The 26,461-nt window shown below is 47.5% G+C and overlaps 1 protein-coding gene across 1 annotated transcript in view; it reads left to right on the top strand.

Annotated features, from left to right (window-relative positions):
• Positions 1-26,461, top strand: part of Ubac2 (UBA domain containing 2) — a 161,229-nt gene that overhangs the window by 127,033 nt on the left and 7,735 nt on the right. Inside the window, exons 7-8 of the mRNA XM_004631192.2 lie at positions 2,280-2,525; positions 23,139-23,261. Coding sequence (XP_004631249.1) covers positions 2,280-2,525; positions 23,139-23,261 — 369 coding nt within the window. The remainder of the gene's footprint in view (positions 1-2,279; positions 2,526-23,138; positions 23,262-26,461) is intronic.

The raw sequence follows: 26,461 nt of genomic DNA, 5'->3' as shown, positions 1-26,461 counted from the left end.
TTTTTTTTTTTTTTTTTTTTGTATGGGAGATTGAACTCAGGACCTTGCACTTGCCAGGCGGACACTTAAGCTGCTGAGCTAACTTCCTGGTGAAAATTGGTATCTTAGCAACTTTGCATCTTCCCACTCATGGATAGCAGTATGTGTACTTATTACTAGAGGTTTTTTTTTTTTTTTTTTTAGTATTCTTTTTCATATTTTTGTAAGTTTTTCTCTATCAAAGCTTCTGTAATTGTTTGTTTAATTCTAATATCCTTTTTGTTGCTATTATCTGCTAATATTTTTGGGTTGTCTTCCCTTTCCAGGGAGTCTGCATATTATCTCTAGTTGCTTGTAAGGATTCCTTTTTTGTCTCATCCCAATATATCTCGAAGTAAATTTCATTTTAATATCCTTCTGGAGACCAGTGTTTTCAGTCTGAGGGTTTATATTCCTTATTAAGTCTGGAAACCCTCAGCCATTGCAACCCCACTCTCCCCCATACATCTCTCTTCCTATGAGTTAATTTCTGTTTTCATTCTCGTTGTTTTACAGAGGAGCAACACAGAAATTATTTGCAGCCAAAAGCCCTCCATTCTCCACTCTTCCACCTAGTACCGTCTGTCTTTCATGCCTACAGCTAGCTGCCCCAGCCCTTCTGATAAAGTTACCAGAGCCCTGCGTGCTGTGGTCAGCTCTCCTTGCCCGGCTGCAGCCTGTGTTGGACAGAACTGACGCTGCTCTCTGTAAACAGCGTTTGCTCGGCTTCATTGCTGCTAACCCCTCCTGTTTTCGCTCTTGTCCCTCCCCTCCCCTGGCAGCCTCTTCTCATAGTTCTCTACTGGCATCTTCTCTATCAGCCCCACAGTATCAGTTGGCATGCAGCTGATCTCATTCTCTTGTCGCCTCTCCTGTGCTATGCCCTCCCCCCCCCATGTTATCTTATCCGATCCCGTGGTGTCCAGAGACTCCCAGTCCTTACCTCTGCCTAACTGTCCCCTCAGTTCCAGATTTGCATAGCCAGCTGCATGTCCGTTAGCTCCATAAAATGCCTGATAGATCCTCCAAGCCGACTTCTGCAAAGTATTGACTGTTTCCTCACCCCCAGTCTTTTTAGTTCTTCAGTCCCCTGCTACCCCATTATCCTTAAGATCTTTACTCAAGTATCGCTTCCTCTGAGGGCTTTCCTCGCCACCCCACCTAAAGTGGGTTCCTGTTCCAAGTTCCTTTATAGATCTTGTCTGAGATGGTTCTGTATGTTCACTTGTTAACTGTCGTTTCTCAGTTGAAAAGTGATTGACCACTGCTAACTTCTGTGGGAGTTGGGGGCTTTGTTTATCTTTTCCCTGCAGGATTTGCAGTACAGGGGCTCAATAAATCCTTGTCTGATTAATTTAAATTATATTAATAAAACATTAAAATGTGCTTTTCTCAGATTAGGCAGAAAGTTGTTAAGTGCTTTTATTTGGTATAAATAACTTCTTATCCTAAGGATGAAATTAAAGATTCTTTTACAAAGGCACAGCCATAGTTATTTTTAGCTAAAAAACCACAGGGTGGCTTGAGATTCTTCTTTCCGTATAAATTTCCTTAAAAATGAAAATGTATTTGTAAAAAGAATTATCACCTGCTAATACTGATGAGGAATTAAACATCTAGAAAGCTCAGTACAGCACTTGAAAAACTGATTAAAACACTAGGTGAAGAAAAGCCAAGGTCTTAGGCTTCTTTGTTTTCTAATGAATGTACCGTGTGGAGGGTTGAGACGAGCCCGCGCTGGAGCAGTCTGCTGCTGCTGTGTCGTCCCTGACGGCCTCTGCCCGGGGCAACTGCGGCTACCACAGTGGCGAATCATATGGCTACTCTGATCCTTCATGGCTTTTTTTTTAAGATTATTTTTAAAACTTATTTTACCTGTACTTTGTTAAATGTCTAGGGGTTTTTTTGGGTTGTTTTTTGTTTTGTTTTGTTTTTTGGTGGAACCGGGGCTTAAACTCAGGCCCTTGCGCTTGCCAGGGAAGCGCTTATTCCACTGAGCCATCTCCCCGGCCCATGTCTAGGATTTTTGTCATCTCCTTATTGAATAAAATCAATTTTGTTTCACCGTATAAATTAAATTTTTGTTGTTTGTTACTGCATAGTATTCTGTAACTTGGTCAGAGTTTTTGCTTCTCACCTGAAATTGCTAAAACTAAGAGAAATACCACCAGGGATGTTTTGCAGTTACTGGTTGCTATGTTGAGTGTGCTCTTTCAGTCTGTGTTACATATCAGCAGTCCACTCGTACCTTTTTCTTTTAGATTTCCGGTCTGTGCTATGACAGCAAAATGTTCCAAGTTCACCAGGTGCTCTGCATCCCCAGCTGGATGGCCCAGTTCTTCTCCTGGACACTGGAGCCCATCTTCTCTTCCTCAGAGCCCAGCAGCGAGGCCAGAGTCGGGATGGGAGCCACCGTGGACATCCAGAGGCAGCAGAGAATGGAGCAGCTTGACCGGCAGCTGATGCTCTCGCAGTTTGCACAGGCGCGGCGCCAGAGACAGCAGCAGGTAGCGGCGGGTGGCTGAAGTCTGTGGGCCTCGGCAGCTTTCCTCCTGCGGTGCAAGTGTGGTAGGGACTGCGTGTGATTCCTGTGCTTTGTGATGTGGATTTGACATCCCTCCAGATAGAATGTAGGTCTCTGGTGGTGGCCGTTTTTGGTTGTTTTTAAAGGGCAAAAACATAAACTGCAGCTGAACTATTGGTCAGACTGGACATTCTTGTTCCACTTATATTAGATAAGCATTATTTCTTAGAGAAACACCAACCCAGTTAACAAGATAGGATATTTATCTGTGTTTATAATCTTGTAAAAGCCACAGTGTCTTCCTGTTAAAATGCATATAAAGTGTGAAGCATCATGATTTTCCTTGTTTGAAATGAAGAGCATATGAAGGTAAGACATTTTAAGAGAACAACCAACAAATGAATCAGATAAATGCCACATTTTCTTAACTTGTAACCAAGTATTGCATATTTATCTGCTGATACCACACTGTGCAAAAATGATGTGATATGGCCCTTATCTTTCAAGGGAGGCAGGGCAGAAGGGTTACTATGCCTAGGCCAAAACCTCAGGCCTGATCTTCCTTGGACACCTCCACAAACAGCACACCAGGCTCTTCATACCTTGCTTTTATCTTCTTTACTTTTTGGGGTGCTGGGAGACGTGATTCTGCCCTGCTATCTGCCTGCATCTTGCCAGTCTGGAGTGCAGGAGGTAAGTGTACAGGTGACAGCTGGGAAATAGAAAGTGAGATCTGACATCTTTGAAATCCCTTGAAGGATGTGGGTCCCAGAGTTTATGTCTAAAAAGAGGCTGGAGAGAGACAGACAGACACACCAGACAGAGAAGCAAGAGTTGTATTTGAATTTGCAGTGACTCTGGGGCATACCATAAAGAGAGCCATGCAGTATCTAGGGATCGAGGGTGCGCATCACTCGATGGAGTTTGAGCTGGAGGGGTAAATGATCAAAGCTCTGCAGAGGTGAGGGGCTCGGTGAGTTTTGTGAGAGAACTCTGTGCCAGATGAAGACAGGTTAGCAGAAGCCCTGTGTTTTCCCAGGGAGGTAAATCCTGCAGGGAAATGGGAAGAATGAAAAGAGAGAGTATGGCCTGTGGTAACAGGGAGAAGGGGACCTCTGTAGGCTTCATGGCTTGTTTTGTGGGAAAAGAGTTCTATTTAGTGACCTGTCTTGGGAAAGAGCAATTCAGAGGAGGAGGGACAAGAGTCCAGGCAGTGGACCATCAGAGTCCGTGCTCCCGAGGCCCTCCTGCATCCTTCAGTTCAGAGTCCCTCAGTACAAGGCACCAGATTTTGCATTACTGTGTTCTGAGCTCCAACACTGCCCTTCTGAAGCCCCCAGTCTTGTGGGGTTAGGGCCCACCTTGTGACCCTATGTAATCTTAATTGCCTCTTAAAAATCTTTGTTTGGAATGCAGCCATGTTGTTGGGTAGTACTCTACCGCAGGAATGGGGGGATCACGATTCAGTCTGCCAGAGTGGAAGGGGCCAGTAGCCTGCTTGGCAAGAAGCGGCTCTGTGTCCTGCTCAAGAATGGGGGCCAGATTGGGCTCTGCTGGGGGCAGGTTGGACACTTCACAATGACAGCAGCTACGTCTGCCTGTGGGAGTGAGGCCCACACATAGCCTTCTTCCCCACCCTCATGGCTACTGTGTCGTGTGCCCACCCTGGGGGACCAGTGATAGTGTGGCTCTGTTGAGTCACTCTACCTGCCTCCTGTTGAGTGTCTTTCTTGTGACATTTGTCCATGGTCTGTAAAACAAAATCACCATACTGCTTCTGTTCCTTTAGCTGTGTCCACTGCCCTCACCTCTTCCTGGGTTTCCTTGTCCCCTCTTTCCCAGACCCTGACCAGCCAGCCAAGTTGTTGACCACACCAGTGAGTCCAGGTGCTGCGTCTTATTACTTCTTATGTACAAGGCAGATGCCCAAATACAGCACCCAGATGCACCCCTGGGAGAATTTTTCTCCATCACTGTCTTCCCCAGGTTCCCCCTGAAAGGAGCCATAATGTAGCCAGGATTACTCTCTACTGATCCGTCCATCACATTTGACTCTTGGGTTCTGTCACTTGGTCGTCAGGAACCCACCAACGCATGGCAGTGGCATGAGCTGCGGAAGAGGTTTTGCTGCAGCAGAGGAGGGTGATGCGGTGTTTGGCACACCAGCAGCTGACCTGTGCCCTCTGGCCCTGTCCATGATGATCCACTTACCATTTCCATTGGACAGTGAGTTTCCGCTGGGTCCAGCCAACCCACTGCCTTGGTGGGTCCCTGCTATAGACAGCAGGCACACCTGGCACTGTAGCAGCTTTCAACAGGAAAGTAATTCTCTGCAGCAGAAGCATAATCCTGCGCATGGCCTCCCAGGGCCCCCTTGTAATTCCCCTGGTGGCTGGCTGCAAACACAACCCTGTGTCTTTCCTGACTGCCCCAGGATCGCCTGGTGCCTGCCCAAGCCACAGTGCATGAAACACTGACGTTCCTGTCAGCCTTGGAGGCATCACCTGCACTGTGAGGCCCCTGCACGCCTAGCTTGGTCTCCCCTCTCAGGTCTGAAGCCCAGAGTTGGGTACCAGGCCCGCAGCTCCTTCAGGGACCTTTGTGTTGCAGGGTCTGCTGGACAGCACACAGTGTACTGTTTACTGTATGCTTCCTGTGCCATCTCACGTATATGCTTAAACCTCATTATCTGCCTGGACCTTACTTTACCTAACCCTCACTAGCTCAGCCCCCTGCTGCGTGCCCTCATGAAGCTGTGTTTAATCACATCGCACATCACCATGTAGGGACTGCTCCGTAGGCCACACAGAGTGCCTCTGCGAGCCACCACTGAGGCAGCCAGCTGTGTTCTGTGCATCCCTGAGAACTGTGGCACCAGTTCCATGGGGAAGGTTTGTTCTCTTCTGTCAGCAGTTTACTGCTTAGCATAGTACATCAGGCCTAGGATAGTGTCGGGCTAGCCACTGAGGTTGCCACAGCCACAGGTTCTGTCCTCAGGGAGCAGAACTGCCTCGGCCACCTCTGAGCAGGAGAGCACCACGTGTGCGCCAGCCGCGTGTTAAGTGCCCTACGGATGTTATCTCATGGCTTGCCTTGAGAGTGTAGGTTTCCCCTCACTACTTCAGTGCTCAGAAGCGTACTTGCTTGCCAGGGGATACGGTACTGCTGGCCAAGGGTCTGTGCTGAGACTCCAGGGCCTCTGCCTTGCAGCTCCATATTGCCCCACCTCTCTTTTCACCTTGTCAGGCAGGAAACTCAGTGCCAGGCTTCAGGTTTAATCAACTTTCTAACCCAGACTAGAACTATGGCTTCCACTCTTTGAAAGCTTCATATCTATTTTTGCCTTTGAAACCGAGTCTCACTTTGTGGTGCAGGCTGGCCCAGAACTCACTGTGTGGTCCAGGGTGGCCTCAGACTCCCAATGGCTATGATTGCAGGTGTGCACCACGATGCCCAGCCCGTGTGTATCTTTTGTTTGTTTTAGTGCTTCTGAATCTTTTTATTATAGCAACCTCAAGTTGTGTCCTCATATTTTAAAATAAACCTCTTGTTTGTGTAAAACCTGTTGCTTTTCAGATATTTTTCATAGCTCTTAATTTGGTGAGAAAGTCACTCAGTAGCTAGCTTATGCTTAGACTGACTTGCCTGCAGCCATCAATTGCAAGCTTTTGGGGGTAACCAAGCCTTAGTTCATCGTGTCCCCAAAGAGGCCTTTGCCTGCGGCATCGTCCCTCTCATCCCGCTGCTGCCCGCTGCCCATGCCTATGCTCCTCACTTGGCCTGGGGGTGCAGCAGCCTGCTTGAGAAGCCCTCACCAAGACTGAAAGGTCCTCTGCAGCACAAAAGAAGTGCAGGATACTTCCTTTCCCTTAATGAGTTTGTGGTGGGCTTGGGGAGCGCGGGCAGAGGCACCTGGAATAGCACTGGGGCCCCACCACTGAGCCAGGGAGGACAGCGCCACTGCTGCTGGCCGATCTGCCCTGGGACTTGGTGACTGAAGCAGGGAGGGATCTGGGTGGATGTGGAGGACAAGGCTCCAGTCCCAGGAAGGGAAGCAGCAAGCATCCGTGCGGAGGGGACAGTGTGACCCTGGACAGGAAAACTTCCTGGAGCTGTGTGAGGGAAGTGTGGGGGTTCAGCACCCTGAGAAGTGGCAAGTGGTGAGGCAGCTGACTGGTGAGGGGTGTTGCTAATCAGGCAGCCCGTGCAGGGTTTGACACTGAAGCTGTGGAAAGTGACACACTTGGTAACAAAGGTAGGGTGCTCACCTTGAGAATCACATCACGTGGCCATGTGAAAGGCAGCCAGGCTAGGAGACAGCACAGGGGAGCAGCCAACTAGGGGGTGACTTTAGATCTGGCCCTCAGGTGGAGGTTGGTGCCAGTCTGTATGAGACTCTTCTTCCCTATCCACTGCCTGGACAGGCCATTTCCAGACTCTGCTCATCCACCTCCTGAGCTGCTCCCCCATCGCACAGAGGGCCACCCCAAGCCACAGCCCCACTCCGCATCGGGCTGTTGGCTCCCGATCTAGATCAGGGACTACGCCTCCCTCTGTGCTCTAGGCATTTCTGTATCCCTCGTGGCCCTTCCTGGGGATCTTCTTACATTAAGTCAGTCATTCCCTCCCTCTCATCCTAACAGCCTCGGTCCAGGCCCACATCATCATTTGTGTGAGTTCTGGGAGCAGACTCACCACCTCTGTTCTACCTCCCTGTGGTCCACCCACCTCAGGAAAGCGAAGCCTGATGTTTCTGCTCCCACTGAATGTCCTCAGTGGTGCTGCATGGCCGTCAGAGTGGTTAAGATACAGGCGTCTGCCTAGCCACATCTCCTTTCTGCAGCCTGCGGCACACCATGCTGAGTTGTTTGCAGTTCACTGGAGGTGCATGTTTTCCCTAGTTCACCTGACTCCATCTCTTTCCTTAGCCTGTGACAAGCCTGCCCTGTGACACCTCTTCACTGCACCCCTGCGCTGCACAGACTCCCCTTCCTTCTGCAGTCTTCATGGCAAACAGTACCACCTCTGGAGCCTCTTGCAGCCTGCCATCGGGTTCCTGAGGCCCCTTCTGCTCAGTGGCCCCTGGCTCACTAAGGATCATTTCCTGTCCCAGCCAGTGTCCCTTGGTATAAGGGGACTTTATGTGCCTGTTCAATATGTCAATTATGCTGGCATAAACGAGCAGATATGTGTACTCTTAAGTATTGACAGAATGACTTCGCTTAGTAAGACCAGCTGAGTGCAGGATGAATGGAAAGCAACCCCGGGAAGAGGCCAAGTATGAGTTTGGGCAGCATGAAGACCCAGAGTGCAAGCACCATGGAAGACAGGGAGCCTGGAGAAGAGGTGGTTCCCAGAGATCCAGGGAACTCTGGTAGTGGGCATCCCTACCTCCCTTAGGGCTTGTTACCATGGTAACTACCACCTTAGGCTGTGGAGAACATGTCTCATCACTGTGTAGCAACTCTGATTGCACAGGGCAACTCTGCTGGCCCTGCCTCCTCTGAAGCTGGGTCCCCGGGGTTGGACAGGGTCAGGGGCCAGTGGGCCTTGGGTTCATCAGGCCTAGCAGTGCACTAATGCTCCAGAGGCACTTGAGTCTCTTATGGATCTTTCTGGACACTTCCACAAGTGATCGCTAGCCAAAGCTCCTGGCTGATTGTCTCAGGGCTCATGGCCCTGAGAGCCGAGTTGCTGCCTACCTGCAGTTGCTGCAGGTACTGACAGCTCCCGCATCGGAGTGGCCCGTTCTCCCTATATTCACACGGGGGCCATGTGTCGGGCACATTAGCCTCACTCTCCTTGCCCTCTGCCTCACTCTCCCTTGCCACAGTTGCCATACCCAGAGTGGGAAGGAGGCTGCACTGTCACCTTGCTGCCTGCAGCGGGGGACCCTCTTCTCTGCTGGGCCATTGGCTGACTTCACGGGCTTGTGCTGTGCTTGTCACAGCCGCCAGGAGCTGCTGGAGCATGGGAGCTGTGCTTCATGCACTTGTGTGCCTCTTGGCTCTGAGGCAGTGTCCAGCCCAGGGGTACAAAAGGTGCTGTCTGTGCCTCCCAGAAGTCTGCGGCTGGGAAGATGAAGAGGAGGAAGGGCCAGGCCTCTGCTGGGAGTTTGTGTGTGGCCCCAAGGTCATTCTCTCTGAGGCTGTGCACAGCCCAGGGTGTTTGAGGGAACCTTGAAGAGACCAACGCTGGGGTCCTCATCCAGCACTGGGACTCTGAAGACAAGCATGGAGTGCCAAACAGCTGTAGAGACATTTGCCTGAGATCAAGGTTGCCATAGGGATGAAACAGAAAGAGAGCAGAAGCCAAGTAGGCGGGCTTCTCCAGCATGCAGGGCTGTAGAGTTGTGCCCCATAGGAGGGCCATTGAGGCCTTTGAAGCAGGAAAGAGGCAGAGCCAGGGGAAGAGGTGCAGCTGGGTGACAGTGGAGGCTGGCTGTACTCGGGACATTCGTGGTGACGAGGTGGTGCTTGCTGTGCCAATCACTGAAAGACCAGGCCCAGCTTCACTGACTCAGTCCTCTAGAGCAGGCTTTGGGATCCCCTGTATCAGCAGGTGCAGATGGCCATGTGGTGTCTCCCTCATTCCGTAAGCGCTGCATGGGAAACCCTGGGGTTCTGTGAAAGGATACATGTTTGGCCTCAACTCCTGGTTCCTGGCACACAGCACCTAAAATCCTTTTGAATTCCGCAGAGATCAGTGTCCTGCTATGTGCCAGTGAGATGACTGGGTCCTGTATAGCCTCCATGTGTGGAGCTGGTTGCCATGGGAACCAGTCTTTGAGGAGAAGTTGGGAGCTTTCAGCTCCTGCCCTCCAGCTGGAGTGCTGAGGAGAGACTAAAGGTTGTGTGGCCATCAGCTTAATCAGTTGCACCTTTGTAGCGCAGCCTGTGCCAGAAAACCACAGGTCCTGGTTGAGAGAGGTCTAGACAGCTGCAGGCGTGGGGATTCCTGAAGGTGGTGTCCTAGAGAGGGCCCGGAAGTGCTGCACCCCTCCCATGTGCCTTGTCCTGAGTGTCTCTGCCATCTGGATGTCCATCTGTGTCCTTCATGATACATTTTATAAAATGAGTAAATGTGAGTAAAGCAGTTCTCTTAAGATTTCTGAGCCATCCTAGCAAATGAATCAGATATGAGGAGGGGTTTGGGGGACACCAGTTTCAAAAGCAAAAATCCTGGGGCTCAAGATTTGTGTCTGAAGTGGGGGTAAGATGGTGGGGCTGAGCGGTGTGACCAGTGGCATCTGACACCAGCTCTGGTGCAGGGTGCCAGAGTCGAGTCTTGAGGCATCCGGGTGGTGTCCCTTGGAGACCCGCTTGCGACGTGAGGAAATCCACACACCCACGTCCCAGCACATAGGTGTCAGAAGCACTGTCCTCATGAGGTGTCAGAGTGATAAGGAAAAAAGAGTTTGATATTTTTCTTGACCAGCCTATCTGCTCATAGTATAGTGCAGCACAATGCAATGAAAGAGCAAGGAATTTGCACTTAGGGAGCTGACCCTGCACCGTCGGGGGACCTAGACACAATCTGTCTGGTATGCTTGTCATGAAGATTTTCAGATTTATTAGTTTATGTGTGAGAAAGATCTATCAAATATTAGTTATTATTGTAGTTTAGGGTATCTGTTCTGTGGCTCCCAGAAGGTTTGAGAGGTAGTCCTGATTTGGAAGTTAACCTGATAGCTGTTATCCTTGACAACTTTATCTTTGGAACAAGTGTGGACCCTGCAGTCTGTAGGCCAAGCCACCTACTTCTGTAAAGCCAAAACTGGCTTTTACGTTTTAATTTGCACCATAGCCTCAGTTCTGTCACTTGATCTTCAGAGCCTAAAACTGAACGCTCCCTGGCCCTGTGGGAGAACATTTGCCAGCAGCTGCCCTGGAAGCATCTGTAGCCAGCAGCTTTCAAAGCAACTTTTCCATTAGGAAATCTGGGATCCCTGGGTTTTGGTCATCTATTAACTTTTGTAAAGTACCACTTTCTTCATTGGCAGATAGTGAAAATGTCGTATACCATGGCATAAGCTTGAGAATAAGACGCACAATTTCTTTAAGATCTTTGTGTAAATTTTGAAGCAGAATTAAGGCGAAGCCCACCGTCAGTGAACCAGGCTTGGTTATAAGCCTCGTGGAAAGCTTGCCAGCAAGGAGTAGAGGCACCAGTGGCAGTGTCACTGCCCCTTAGCCTCGCATCGGCTGCGCAGTGCGTCCTGGCTTAGTCCCACCTCTGTTTTCAGTAAGTAGCATCTGTTACATCTGCTGGGACAGACGATGTGCCTGAGCAGCTCACCGTTGTGCACACATGCAGCTGAGTTCTTTTCTCAGTATTTGGTTGGAGTGGATCAGCTGTATTCTCTCACCTGCCCTTCGTAACATTTTGTGGCTGTGAAAATTGTTTCTCTCTTTAGCCACCCCAGCAACAGTCGTTAGGATCTGTTTGACACATGCGTTCTTATGAGTCACACCTGCTTTGCAAATCAGGAGCACTCCTAAAATTCACCAAGTAATTTAATAAAATATTTTTAGTGTATGAAAAATGTCCTGAGCATATTTGTAACAGCTCTATTGAGACTGTGAGTTCACATACTGTGTAACTTACTCACTTGAAGTGTATTAGTCCTTGGTTCTTAATATATTCAAAGTTGTGCACCAATTGCCACCGTCACTTTTAGAACATTTTAGTATTCCCAGAATAGGTTTTGTCCTCACTAGCTGCCACTCCCCAACACTCCCCTCTGCCCAACCCTTGGCACCAATGTGCTGCGCTCAGGATGTTTCGTATAAATGGCAGTGCACATGAGCTGGCGTGACTGACTTCTTTCAGTTAGCGTCATGTTTTTGGGCTCAAGCATATTGCAAAAATCATGATTTCCCCTCGGCATATTTTCGAGAGCAGTAGCCACCTAATGGAGCTCTGTGCTGCCCGGTGCCACCCCACTGTGCAGTTTCTGGCCTTGCCTCCTTGGCCAGCCTTCCAAGGGAACTTCTTGGTGCATCTTGGTCTCACCAACATAGTCACTTCCACTGACATCTGTTCTACAACATAAACTCACCCTGTGCCGGGCCATGCTCTGGGGAACATGGAGAACACAGTCGGTGTGGTGCTTCCTGACCCTGAGCTGAGATGGGAGGGAGACAGAGACAAACGAGGAGACAGACACGTACCACAAGGCCACTTTTGCTTTTATACTTTGCTCTTTCACTTTTTGATGCAGTCTGATTTGAAAACCATCTCATCAAGTTAGTGTACTCCTTTGACAACAAAGCAGCCTGGTTCTTTTATGACTCTTCTTTTGTGGGTATGTGAGTGTGTAGTATGAGATGTGGAATAAGTTACTAATGCTTAGTTGATAAAAATCTGCAATTAAATGAAACTCGGGTATAAGCGCTACGTTTTCAAGTGAAGTTGAAGCTGAGCTGTTTATCTCAATCTGTACCTCATTACAGAAACTACTGTTATTTCTGGTGCTTTTTAGTTGTTCCTACTGACCTTTTTGACAAAATTCAGCACAGAAAGATAGAATCGATCAAAATTCTGATCCTCTTCCAAGACTGACTCAAAAGTGACCTCAAGAACATTATTTCTATTTTCCATTCTGCCTTGGTGTCTTCATGAGAAAGAAGAGCATGATACGATCTCCTGGTCCTTAAGAAAACATTAAATGATGGTGTGCTCTACATTTTAGCAGTACAAAAGTTGGCATCACCTGGGCATAGTAGTGCATTCTGGGAAGCTGAGGCAGGAGAATCACAAGTTGGAGTCCCATTTGGACAACTTAGTGAAAACCTATTTAGAAAATAAGGGCCAGGGAGATAGCTCAGTAGAATAAGCGTGCTTGCCTGGCAAGCACAAGGTCCTGAGTTCAATTCCCCCCCCCCCAAAAAAAAGAAAAGAAAAGCAGTCGTAATTGGTTACTCTATTGTTTTCCCCCTTTGTTCACTTAAAAATCACTTTCCAAAACTCTTGAGTTTAAAGATGTTCTGTGAAGCAACATAATGTTAAACACTTGCAATCACTTGTGAAATTCTTTTTTTCTCTATGGGTTTTCAAAACCAGAAAACAATTGTCATGCAGAACAGACCACAAGAGTATCCATGTGCATCTCAGGCAAAATCCTTCAGACATCTGAAGAAGCCTTAGATTTCAGGCATTCCCTGCCTCCTTCCGCTGCCTCGTGTTCAGAGGCTGGAGCTTTGGGTGACAGATGTATTTTCGTGAATACAGCATCTGGAGGCCAAGAATTTCCAGTCATAGCGCCTGCCCAGATTGCAGCACAGCTGAGCCATACTGAGATTTGTCACAGTCCAGAAGAGCCCATTCCCAGGGCATGTGGGTAGTTTGTGGTTCAAAGCCTGAGGACAGGAAAGGTACCACACACCACTCTGCTTGTCCATACCTGGTCCTGGTGGTCACCCAAGGTGCTCATTCCATGTGAAGATCCATGATGGGCATGCTAACCCAGGTGAGCAGTGCAGAAGGGTGGAAGGTGGAGAGGTCAAGACCAGCGTCTGCCTAGCGAACCCTCCCGCAGCAGCTACAGGGACATTGGGCCCCTGCTGGGATGTGAAGACCAGAACTACCAGGCTTTCAAGTTGCTGGCAGCCCAATGAGGAAGAGACAGCACATAGCTGGGTTCTGTGGACCCTAGGCACAGAGCAAGAGCCAGAGGCCCTGGATGGGTGAAGAAGGAGCTATTCCAGATGTGAAACAAGAGCCAGGCCTACACAGACAGGTGGTGTAGGACAGTTGGCACCGTGGGTGACAGCACAGACCTACTCTGCTGATTGTGAGTGGGGCACACCAGCAAGTAGAAGGAACGTGCTGAGCGCAGTTGAGCGATAACTCAGGATGGGACTGGTGTGGGCAGATAATTGGAGCAGGACAGTATGTCCATCCTAGATGTCCCAAGAAATTTCCAGTGGAGGCAGTGGAGTTTTGAGAGACTCAGGATACAGATTCCCGTGCTGCAATGAGCAGATTGGGCAGTCAGTCACCTTGCCCAAGGAAGCACAGCCAGATCTCAGTAGATGACAAGGACCTAAACAGTGGCAAAGAATCTTAAAACTGAGTAGCCCTTGACAGCTGGTGGATTTGACATGCAGAGGAGGGAGCCAAGTCCAAAGGAGCCACTCAGGCAGGGGGCTTCAGCCTGAGGACCTGCTGTCAGCCCAAACAGCGGCCTCTCTGGGTAGCAAGAGAGTGTGAGCTGTTCCAGAGACAAAGTGGATGAGCGGTCGGGGCAGAGGCCTGAAAGAGAGAGAACCTTGAGTAATCCTTAGTCTCATTCTCACTCATGAATCTCACCTCCTCTGTCAGAACACTTACTGGCAGCAGGTATGAGAACTGATTTAATTTTGACTCGTACTTCACAATTTTTTTGTGTAAAACTAAAGTTAGAAAAGAAAAAAACACTACTCAAAGTTTAGAAGAAGGCATAAAGGCAAGGGGAACAAAAGATAGGCAGAAATCAGAAAGGCTCACACCGAGAGATACATTTCCATTCCTATTTCAGGGGACTTTGAGAAGCTCTTGTTCCCTCACACTGCTCCACCCTGACACCACCCCTTCAATGAAAAGACTGAACATTCCTATCTCCCAGAACTAAACCTAATAATAATAATAATAATAATGCCAACTCCCTGGAGAGGAGTCAGCCTCTGAAAAAGAAATGGAAGCCAGGAACACTTGCCATGTGGCCCAGCCTATGGTGTGCCCACTGTCACGCATGATCATCATGACCCATCTCTCACGGAAGGAGCTCAGAGCCCAGGGAGCCACAGCCTGTGCCCAGAGCTGTGCCCCAGGTGAAGAGCTCACGTTTAGCCCTGCCACTCTTTCCAGAGTCCTTGTTCCTCACACATGTGGCTCCCCACACAGGAACTTTCCAGGTCCTCTACTTGTTGAATCACAGGGAAAATCTGTATCTTTTAGACTTACAGCTGATTCAAAACTAACCTATTGTCAAGATGGAACCCATGTCTCAGTAGAGACAGCCACATCATTGTCTCGGCTTCTCAAGAGAAATGTCGGGCTGGAGAGATGGCTCAGTGGTCTAAAGCACCTACTTAGAACAAGTTCAGCGAAGCACAGGGACCACGGTTCAATCCCCAGCACCACATGCCAGCCAGCCCCGCCCCCTGGTGGGCTGAGCTGGCCACACACACACCTCTCTCTCTCTCTCTCTCTCTCTCTCTCTCTCTCTCTCTCTAACAAAAAAAAAAAAAATAAAAAAAAAAAAAAAAGAGAAATGTCATCAGTCAAAATACACAAGACCAAGGACACATCTGCCACCTTGAAGGGTGGAGCGGCATCTGGTCCACCCTTCAAGGTGGCAGATGTGTTCTCACAGCCACCCCCAGCTCAGCTGAAAGCCCTGGCCCTGCTGACCCAAAGATGAAAGGGACAGGCAAGCCCAGTGACCACCAAAACTCTGGCCATCTAGAGCAGAAAAGAGGAAGGAGAGGCATGACGAGGAGCAGTGTTGCCGGAAACTCCCCTCTGCCGAGCCGCAGGCTGTGAACCCTGACTGCAGGACGCATCATCTCTCGTTCTCGCCCCCGTGGGAACTGCCTCCTCTTTTGCCGAGAACAGCGGTATGAATTGAGTGCTCTGAAACCCCAGACTGGTCAGCAGGATGAATGAAACTGAGAGCTGCCGGACAAGCCCCGGCGCAGGCCTTGGTTTCCCTCGTACATCATTTCCGCAAACCCCTGCTGCCAGGCGGCGCAGAAACAGCCACATTCTCGGTGCTTTTTCTAGTAGGAATGTAGGGCTTGCGCTCCACCTGGCATGCTGAGACTCAGTCCTCCGAGCTTTTCTCCTAAAGTGCATATTTTGTCTTATTACCAATGAGTTTTTTCAAATATGGAAGAGGGCTTATTCTTCCCCTTATGTTTTCCCTCCTGTCTCTTACCCAGACTGTGTTGCTAGTCTGTGTGTGGTGGTAGTAGTAGGCTTTGAGATTTTGATTTTTTTTTTTCTTCCAGTTTTGCCTGGATGCTCTTGTTGATCAGCAGCCTAGGTAGCCCCTCTTTCCTCCATATGTAGCTGCTCTTCCTCATTCTAGTGAACTGCCTCCCACCTCATCCTCTGGGCCTCCCATTCAGTTTCTAGTGTACATTTGTTTTGTCAGCTCAGCTAAGCGCTTTCTGTTTTAGGAAATTAGTCACTTCTCGGGGTTGTAGCCCTGTTCACCTGGCCCCGGGACAGCTCATTGCACACAGAAGATAAGTGAATGAAGCTAAGCAGTTTCACACTCCCTCTGCCAGCACAGTGCCCACCAGTGCTGGACGCGTACAGGAAGTTGCAAGTGTCTTTCACACGAGGAGCTGCGCTCTTTGGCCTCACGGTCACCGCCAGTCTCCCACATGGGTTCTTCGTACAGCTAGACCTGTGTGAGAGGGAGAGGGTGCGCACATCCTTGAAGAAGGGTGACCTAGTCATAGGTGGCCCTTGGAGCAGCAGAGATGGCCTCGAAGCCGCCAGCCTGTTGGGAAGCAGCTTTGGCTGTCCATGAGTGTCACGCATGTGCCACGAGGTGAGACTTCCTGGAAAGCCTCACTGTGCGGCAGATCCAGTGAGGCCTTGCACAGTTCTGCCCAGCCTCCTGTGTGGCCTGTGTCACTGGATGGTCACGCCAGTCACCTCCCCGGAGATCTTCCGGGCATAGTGGTTATCAGGTGACCACACACAGTGGTGCAGGTGGCCCTTCCTCTGTGTTCTACATGTCAACGCCTGGCAGGCTGATAGAGGCTTTCCAAGTGCCAAAGACTTAGAAGAAAGGTTCATTTCTCCTACAGTGGCCAGCCTTCTAGAAGTAAGTTGAGGATGTGCTGGGCAATAATAGTGATTTTCTAAGCCATCCCATTGGCCACCATTGCACACTCACGGAGCACCTGCGTGGCTGAGGAATCCTCTCGGGCTGCACTGAGTCAGGTGTGCTGGCCACAGGGAGCATGTTTGGACCTTTGATCCACTGGAGCCCTCCAGGGACCTGTGATCTGGCTGGAGAGACAAGAAACAACGCTGAAGCATCAGGCCAGTGTGGGGGGTGAGAACAAGAGCGAGTCTACAACAAGCCTTGAGCCACTTCCAGGCTCTGCTCTACGTGCTTTGCATCCATTAACTCCTTCAGTGCCCATCGTATCCCTAGGAGGTAGTCGCAGTTATTGTTCCCATTTTACAGATGAAACACTGAGGATCAGAGTTTTCTTTAAAACCTCAGATCACACAGTAAGAGGCAGAGCAGAGGTTTACACTCAGGTGTTCTGACTAGAAACTGCTCTTCCTCCCTCAACTGCCTCTAACTTTCTGCTCCTCTATCATCACTCCTTGGCATTGCCTTCTTCCTTGAAGTAGCAAAACCCCACCTGTCCTGTCTTTCAGGCCCTTGACAAAAATACCTGACTCATCACCATTACTGAACTCATTCTCTTCCTTTAAAATTTAGCTCCAAGCCAGCTGTGGGGGCACATGCTTATAATCCCAGCACTAAGGAGGCTGAGACAGGATCATTGTAAGTTCAAAGTCACCTGGATGACATAGTGAGACCCTTCCTCAAAAAACAAAAATTCAGGGGACCTGCGAGATAGCTCAACAGACTGAAGCACCTGCTTAGGCAAGTGCAGGGACCACGATTGAATCCCTGGCCCCACATGCCATGCTAGCCCTGCCCCTCGGGGTGCTGAGCTGGCCACAGAGTCCCAGCACAGTGGCGCACACCTGTAATCCCAGTGCTGGGGAGGCTGAAAACAGGAGGATCGATATGAGTACAAGCTGCATAGTGAGACCCTGTAACAACCAAATACATTAAAAAAAATAATAATAATAATTCAGCTCCAGCTCCTTGTCCCCGCTGGAGCTGAGCCCTGCATAGTGGCTGCAGCTGCTCAAGGCGCTGGGAACTTTCCTAGCCCTTGGACTAGGTGCCTTACAGTGCCTTCTTGGTCTGGTGCCATCTTGCATTTCTCGGTGTCTGGCCAATCTTCTGGGAGGTTGTGAGGGAGGGCACCACCGTGGAGCACACGGGCCCAGGAAAGCCCCACTGGCAGTCAGCCCGTTCCCAACCCTCCAGAGCTTAGTGGACCTCTGCTCCATGTGGCTCCCACCTGGGATGCTGAAAATTTCCACTACTTCTCAGAAAATTCATCACTAATTTTCACAAAACCTTTTGTTTCACCTAAAAATCTCCTTAGCAACTAATAACAAATATTTTACAGAATGTCTGTTCAAAATGCAAGCTGTTTCCTTCCTCCTTTAAAAAAAAAAAAAATGTGTGGTTACTGCTTTTGAAGAAGACAAGGTGAAGGAAATGTTTCCTGTTTGTAGAGGCTCACATTTAACTCTATGTAGGGAGCAGCTGGCTTTTAAAACACCTAGAGTCTAGAACTCCTGTAACCCTCTGCTTTTTAAGTACGTTTTTACCAGAGAGGGATGGAGCTTGGTTTGGCTTATTTCATTCTCCTTTAATAAATGAAATGATACAGATGCATCGAAGGCCCTTTTGTCTTCCCACTGTCATATAGCTGGTGTGTTTTTATATTTTTATATGTATGCCTGTGTGGATGAATCAGGACTCTGGAGGCTTCACGGGGGCACTGCCTCGGGCATTGGAGAGTGTTTAGCAGCATCCTCTACCACAGTGGTGGAGCCCTCAGTGATAACAGCCCGCTGTAGCGCACGTGCTGGAGGTTCACCACCACTGCTCTATCCTGTACACCAATAGCTCCCTTCCTCTCTCCTCTCCTCCCTTCTTCTTCCCTGCCCTCTCCTCCCCCCCACAGACATTCTCCAAACATTGCCAAATGTTGGGGAAGGGTCAAAGTCACTGCTCTTACATGTCCATAAGAAAGATTAAAATAGTTTACTATTTTTCTGAGTATTTTTAATGTATGTAAATATTTCATAGATCCTACAGCTTTCTTTGTTGAACATCATACTTTTGAGTTTTCTTCATGTAGATCTAGTTCTTTTATTCTAGCTGCTTATATAGCAGTCATACAGTAGAAGCGCTTATTGATTTATTTTGCTACTGAGGAACAGTTGATTTTTAGAAATGGTCTTACTGTTAGAATCCGAGTGTCACAGAGCATCCTCATAAACGACCCCCCACACCCACACCCCCTGGAAATGAAATCCTGGGCGGCGGATGGAAGTTCTCAGCACTGCTGCGCCGCTTAGACTCTCAGCGGCTCACAGAGCTCGTGTTTCCTTCACACCAGTCTTATGAGTCCTGCCGGCACTTAGACTTGTTGATTTTGTCCAGTGAGATAACAGCACCTTCATTTGCGTTGCCCCAGTACTGGTGAGGCCGAGCATCTTTGCAGAAAGGCTTTGACTCGGGTTTCTCATCCGTGAATTCTCTATTCACATGCACCAACCATGTCTGTCCTCTCGTTAGTGTTCTGTGTATTCTGTGGACACTGTACCTGCCAGTTACGTGTTCTTAACCTACTTTATCTTACTCTGTAGTGTCTTCCGGTTTTTTTTTTTTTTAAGTCAATAGATGAACTTTTTAATACAAAAGTTCTTATTGGCAATGTAGCTATTTCTAGTCATTATTTTCCTTGTGGATTATGCTTTATGTTTTTGTCTTAGAAATCCTTTCTTTCCCAACAGCATAAAAATATTTTCTGATCCTAAACATTTTTAACAGTTTAGGTTTCCATATTGAAACCACTAACCTTATTTTATGTGTAGCGTGAGGCTGAGGCCTGATCTTATCTCCTTCCGGCCTATGCCAGGCATCCCAGTCCTGTTAGTGGTTACTTCTTTCCCACTCGCTTCCATGCCTCTGCCACCACTCCCATCCCTGCCACATTCACTTCGGATCTCTACTCTGTTTCTTCACACAGGGTGCCAGTCTTATGTTAATACCACACGACTGCCACATAATCATCAGTTCTGATAATGAGTGGAGAATCTTTTTTATGTCTTCAAAATAACTCATGCCTTCCCTCCATACCCCAGTGCGAGGGATGGATCCCAGAGCCTCATGCCCTACCTACTGCACAAGGACAGTGAAGATAACATGAATGCACCACTGGAAAAATACTTTGAGGAAACAACACTACATAATGTTATTCATTATGTAGTGTAATTGTCTCCTCGTCCCGGCTGGAGCGTGAGCCCAGAATGTTACGTTACCTGTCTCAGCTAACTAAGCAACTAAGTAAGGCAAGCAAACTGTGCAGTCCTGTTTCAGGTCATATAAATTATACTCAGGGTAACTGCATCATTAAGTAAACTGAGCTACTCAAAAGGTAATGAGCCGAGCAGGGCAACAGTGTCAGATAGGGCATGACTGCATAGAAGGAAAGTGAGTCCTGGCACACACGTAATGTGTGCACGCACACACACACAGTGGTAGCAGAGTATTTGTTCCGCATTCTATAAATAAGAGCAAAAGACTCGTGGAAACCCATGCAGAAACATCATGTCACACTGTTGCCTTCAGGAAATTTAAACACTATCATCTTCATTGTCAAGAACAGTTGCAGGGCCGGGGAGATGGCTCAGTAGAATAAGTGCTTGCCTGGCAACAGCAAGGGCCTGAGTTCAATCCCCGGTTCCACAAAAAAACAGTTGCACCTGTGCTCACATCTGGAACTAAACCAAGGGACAGCTCTCCCTATTAAACTTACTTAAGTAACATACAACCAGTACTACTAGTCCAAATCAGCCTAACAAATAGAATGTCTTTTAAGGTACTGAGTTAGATGGCTGTTCAGGTTTCCTTCGGGATTTACTTTGTATTCTCCTGCTTTAAGACCCCAAAAGGTTATATTAAGTTTTTATTGATGATTCTATGTATATTTATAACATTTAAAATATCACAGATGAATTTAATATGTTAACATTTAAATTTTGTAGCACCTATTCAGTAAAGACTATATACTAAGCATTTTTCAGTATCTTTTTAACTGAAAAGTATCCTTTTCAGTACATTTCTTGGGTGGTTCATACTGAGCAAGCTTTGCTTTGAGCTTTTTATGTTCATCTATAGTAGCTTCATAGTTCTCTTTCATTTCTGTCAATTCTAGGTAAAGCAGCTCAGTTTCTAGATTTTTCTGGGGTAGCAGCTCCTAAGTGATGCTTTGAAGGATCCAAAGTATTGTTAGATTTCTCTGGTTCTTCCTCAAGGTTACAAATACCTTGGTCAATGTGTCCAGCAGCCCTGACCTCACCAAGTGCCTCTAGAGCCCTCCAGCTTCTGCCAGCAGCTTGAGGACAGGCAGGTCGTGACGATGGGGCCCCAGCCCTTTGATTTTGCAAAGAAGTCTCACTAAGTTGCCCAGGCTGGCCTTGAACTTTCATTCATGCATCAGCCTCCCAAGCAGCTGGCCTTGTACCACCACACCCACTTTGTTCTCATTTCTTTAGGTTGTTATTTTCTCAGACTTCTTAAATTAGGCATAACTCTTCAGTCTTCTGTAACATATTTAAGCTGGATATTTTCAAATTACATTAACTACTTAGTTACATTCTACAAACTGATAGATAGGTAATAGTCTTTTTTATACTGTTAGATATATATTTTTAATTTCTATGTGATTATTTTGCTTTGATTTCCATTTATGTGAATTTTATTTCAGCTATTTTGATACTGATTTCTAATTTAACTTAATTTTGGTCAGAGAGTGTTTACGTTTATGTTTTGGTATTGGTGGATATCTTATATAGGACCTAGTATACAGTCACTTTTATAAATACTTTGTGTACAGTTGGCATAGAGTCTCTGGACTTTATATGTGCAGGCGACAAGTGTTACAGTATTTATGTTTTAAATGATGATTTTTGTCTGCCTCAGCTATTAATGAGTTATATGCCAAAAATAAATATATAAATACTTCCATTTGTCTTTTAATATCATTAATTTTTGTTTTCTATATTTTGACGCATTCATAATGTATATAAGTACAGTATTGCCATAGTATACAGATTCTATCCCTCATCTTGGCTTCCTTGCCCTTGAAGTTTATTTGCATAATATAGCAGTAACAGCTTTCTTTGATTAGAGTTTCTCTAATACTTCTTTCTCCACCTCTTTGCACTAATTTATTTTATTTCTTGGTTTTAGGCTTGCCTGAGTGGGGAGGCTTAGGAGTAGTTTGAATTTTTGTAGAGTTTTAAAATTTTTTCCCAAATCCATCTGAGTTTTTTCATAATACTTTATTCTTTTCTTATGTTCACCTTGTATATATCTTAGCTTTAAAAGTCTTGATTTTATAACCATTTTTCCAATCGTTCTGCTGGTATATAAGTCCTCTAGGAGATTGTTGGACATGGTGGCTCTTGCTGATGAGAGTGTTTCCTTGTGGATTTTGTCATTTTGCACACTGGATCATTCCCTGTGGGCCGTCACCTGTAACTCCAGTGCAGCCGCAGGGCAAGCGGATCTCTCCAGAGGGGCCTTGCATTGGCCTCAGCGTGGCTCCTTAGATCCCTCCAGCGCCATTCCAGGACCTGTTGGCATGTAACTTTCAGATAGGTTGCGAGGCCTATGTGTTGCGACAGTGTAACCTGAACTTCAGATTTGCCTCTGGCTCGCAGTTTGGCAAGCAGATCAAGATTCCCGCCCCTCCGCCAAGAAGGGGGGAGGCTTTGGGTTTCATTTTGCTCACCCCTCCCTCACGAAGCACCTCCAGTTAAGAGCCGTTTGTCTAGGTGGGCCGCTGGACACAGAGGCATCTCGTCTTTTAAGCCCAGGTGGTTCTGCGCAAGCAGGGCCGGGCTCAGCCTCCCAGCCCCAGCCTTGGCGGCTTGTTTGAATCTGCTGTTTCTCAGTGTTTCCTTGTTTCTGGTACCTTGGGACTTCCGTGTCGTACTTTTGTGTTTAGTTGTGAATACAGAATATTCTTAAATATTTTACCTAGCAATTTTAACTCAACAATTAGAAGATTTTCAAGTTATCTTAATCTATAATTTTGCTAGAACTAATTCAAAGGTTAGAGGATAGCCAAAAACATATAGTCGAACAATATATTTTTCTTCGTGCGGTCACTTTTTTCATTGACAACGAGGGCTTAAGCAAGATACAGCATTGCCATGGATCCGGCACACCCAGGGGCCACTCCACACGGACTGTTACTTTGTGTTTCTTTCCTCCTTAATTCTTTGATTCGCTCGCTCCTGTTTGCAGTACATGATTACTCTCATCATGTGGAGCTATTCACAGAATGCCCCGGCTAGCCCGCTGCTGAGCCTCAGTTTTGTTGTAACAAATAGAAGAAGGCTGAGGAAGAAGTAGCCTCCATTCCTGTCTTCTTCCTTCACACCCCTGTAAGGCCCTCGTCCAGGAGCTGACCACTGTCGAACTAGGTCAGTGAGGCACAGGGGCAGGGATTAGGTGTGCGGCTGCACTGTCGCTGTCTTCTGCGCCCAGTTGGACAGCCAGGTTTTCTGTTGCCCGTTACCTGGCTTCCCCTGTGCACCCACAGCAGGCTGCCACTTTTATCTTGAGGGGACTTGAGCTGCTGGTCTAGAGATGAGCAGTCCAGCCTTTCCCTTCCCAGCATGGAGGTATGACTGCCCTGTAAGAAGACTCCTCAAGGCTCTTCTCTGACGACTGTTGTTGCTCTCTTTTTAGGGAGGCATGATCAACTGGAATCGTCTCTTCCCTCCTCTGCGCCAGCGACGAAACATAAACTACCAGGACGGCCGGCAGTCCGAGCAGCCAGCCTCCCCTCCCCTGGAGGTTTCTGAGGAGCAGGTAAAATCAGTAGCACATGGGGCTTGGCCTAACCATGCCCCGGCAGACTTAAGGCAGTTTGGCCCGTGGGAAATCCAGGCTCAATTTGGAAAGAATGAAGCATATCAACACAGAGCCTTTAACAGCAGTTGTCACCAGTGGTAGTGACTTTAGGCTTTTATTAGCTACTATTACTTTTACCGTGAGGTTGAAGAAAATGTGACCTGAGGAGGAAAATGCGTGGTGCTGGCTTATGTTAAAATCTCTTACACTTTATGTAGAGAAGACACTAGAGAAGTTGGTTCCTGACAAGGAATGGAAGAGAATGGAAGGATGGGGCGAGAATGCTACCTCTGGCGTATAGTCTTGACTTTTATGATTTTAAATCAGATTAATGTTTTACATCGTTGAACCAGCAAATCAGCAAGAACAGGGACTGTGTCTGCTGTTTTGTTTTGTTGCAACCATCATAGTAAAAGTCAGTTCAGCAAAGAATTACAAGAATTACCTCAACATTGTGAAGACTGGGCTTTTTATATATTCTCAAAATATCTACCAACAAGCTGCTTATTAATTACAAAAGGAAAATAGTACTATATAGTGAGAAATCGGACACCACCTTACCCAGGCTTTCGGAGATGGCTCAGAAACAGTGTGTGTGTGTGTGTGTGTGTGTGTGTGTGTGTGTGTGTGTGTTCAGAGAAACTCAGAGAAAGAGGTTCTTGGTATTGTTCCAGAAAGTCATTTCAAACTAGTAAACCTTTACCATCTATAAAGCATGCTCAGAACACTGCTGTGCTAGCACTTGGAGATTTCCGTCTGCCTATGTTTTCTCCTGAGCAAACAAAACAGATTGAGGCCAGCACGTCCCTGCTGGCCACACCATACAGGCCCCCGTTTTCCTGTCCTTTCCTAGAATAAATACCAACCTGGTGCAGAGGCACCAGCCTCTAGGCAAAACCATGTCCTTGTGTGGACCCGGAAGGTTTTGTGGAACCGCAGCCCTGGTTAGCTGCACCACAGGCTCTGAGAGGCACTCGAAAGTGCTGGGTGAGTGGGAGCGGCCCCCACCTTTGGTCTCGGCCCCACTGGCACCCCAGCCGCTCCTCAGGGCTGGAGAATTCCTCTCCCACCTCCTCCGGAGGATTTCTAACACGTTACCCCAGGGGGAAGGAGGAAAAGCCCAGAAACCTGCATTTTGGAAGAAAGTCTTGATTCCATGCAGAAAGAAATATCAAAATTTGTGTACCTGACCTAACAGTGAGTCACTTGCTTCGCAGGGCAGCTGTTAGGGACAGGAGACATTTACAGGTGAGGTGTTTCTTGGGTTTAGCACCTTGGAAAAAAAGTGTCAGAAAGGGTGAACAAGGAGAATGGATGTGACTGAAGTCTTTAGGGTTTTTTGTTTTTTGTTTTTTTTTTTTAATGAATCGCTTTGCCTTGATCCTCCCAGAACGACAGCAGTGAGGTTAACGTGTTGGCAGTGTCAGTTTAAGGTGGCGGAGGCTTCTCCCTTCCACTCTGCTCTGAGAGGCTATAACCTCCAGCAGAGGTTGTTTTTAACATACACTTTCTTAATCACTGATTCTAAATCTCGTTTCTTGTGGTTCGCAGTTCTGCTGACAATGACTGTTACCAGCCATCATAGTATTAAAGACACAGGCTTGTCGTGGGCATTATTTATACGTGCTGTTGGCATTTCTTCTGCCAAGTACTAGAGATTGTAAAAGACGCGCTCTTGCTGTTGAGAGGTTTACAGTGAAGTTAAGGAAAGTTATAGTTAAAGTATGATCTCTTTGTTAACACAAATAAAATATTTGTCAACATATTAAGTTAGTTTTAATTAACTTTTAATCCTTAATTTTTCAGTTCACTGCGCTTATATTTTCTTTAAGTATCGGAGTCATATTTGGTCTTGTTTCATAGTACTGGGGATCAAACCTCAGGCCTCTCCCATGATAGGAAAGTGCTGTGCCGCTGAGCTGCATCCCAAGCCCCAAAGTCCTGCAGTTTTATTTTATTTTATTTTTTTTTATTTATTTATTTTTTTTTTTTTGCGGAACCGGGGGTTGAACTCAGGCCCTTGCACTTGCCAGGGAAGCACTTATCCTACTGAGCTATATCCCTGGCCCCTACTGCAATTTTAGGTATTAAAGAAACTTAATAATTTTCTAAACCTTCCAAAAACTAAGTGCTTATTTGAGCTTTTTCAGAAATAAATGTACATTTCACAAATTTTAATGGATGTTCAAAGAAAACCTATAAGGCCAATAATCCGTAAACAAAGTGTTCTAAAGAATGTACATCCTTTAATAGTGCCACAGTTAACCACATGGCTGTCAACAGTTGTCCTTTTTCTACTCTGCTATTGAAGACTGTATTTTTCTTTCTTTAAAATCCATGCTGTGTCTCTGTGGGTTCACCTACGGCCATCATGGCCCACTAGAGATGCCACTCCTGCCTTTGTGAAGGAGCCAAAAGGCGGCTTCCAGGAGACAGCTAGGACAGCCGAAGAGCCAAGCCATACCCAGCCTGGCACACAAGCGGCGTCGATGCAGAAAGCATCCCAGGAGACCAAGGGCAGCGTGTCCCACCGGCCTGCTTTGTGTGGATGTGCAGGGAAGGGCATAAGAGGACCCTGACACTCCTGTCGGTTCCCAGCTCTGAGGAGAAGTGCTCTGAGGGTGGCAGACCACACCTGAGAAAGAGAAGGCTGAACACGATGGAACACAAAGACCGTGATCGGGAGTGAAGGATTCGGCCTGCTTAGGGAGGCAAAAGGACCTCAGGTCCCTGGGAGGCCCAGTTCACCCTGTTCTGTTGAGAGTCTGCCCCAGAATCAAACCCACAATACCTGGGATGTCTGTTGGAGACATGGCCACCACAGAGTGGCTACGAACAGTGAGTGACAGGGAAAAGCGCCTCATGTAAAGCAAAGTGGGTGCCGTGGGGGCCACCAGAGTGTCCTGGAGAGTGGTGGAAGGGGAAGGCAGTGCGGACAAGGAGGAGTTTTACCCTGTCTGTGTCAGAAGAGAGCAGGCAGTCTCAGCCACCAAGTGTGCTCAGGTGTCTGCTGTCAAAAGTGCATCCATTATTCCATGTATCCTTCTTCTTCTTAGTCAGGTATTTTTACTCTGAATGAACAAATGGTAACATTTTGTCATACTTACTTCTGATTCTTTGTAAAGCAAAGGAGAGGAAATTGTCACATGTCTCTTTTG

Source organism: Octodon degus, unplaced genomic scaffold, assembly GCF_000260255.1.
Source record: "Octodon degus isolate 3935 unplaced genomic scaffold, OctDeg1.0 scaffold00039, whole genome shotgun sequence".
NCBI lineage: Eukaryota > Metazoa > Chordata > Mammalia > Rodentia > Octodontidae > Octodon > Octodon degus.
This window is presented reverse-complemented; position numbering and strand designations above follow the sequence as displayed.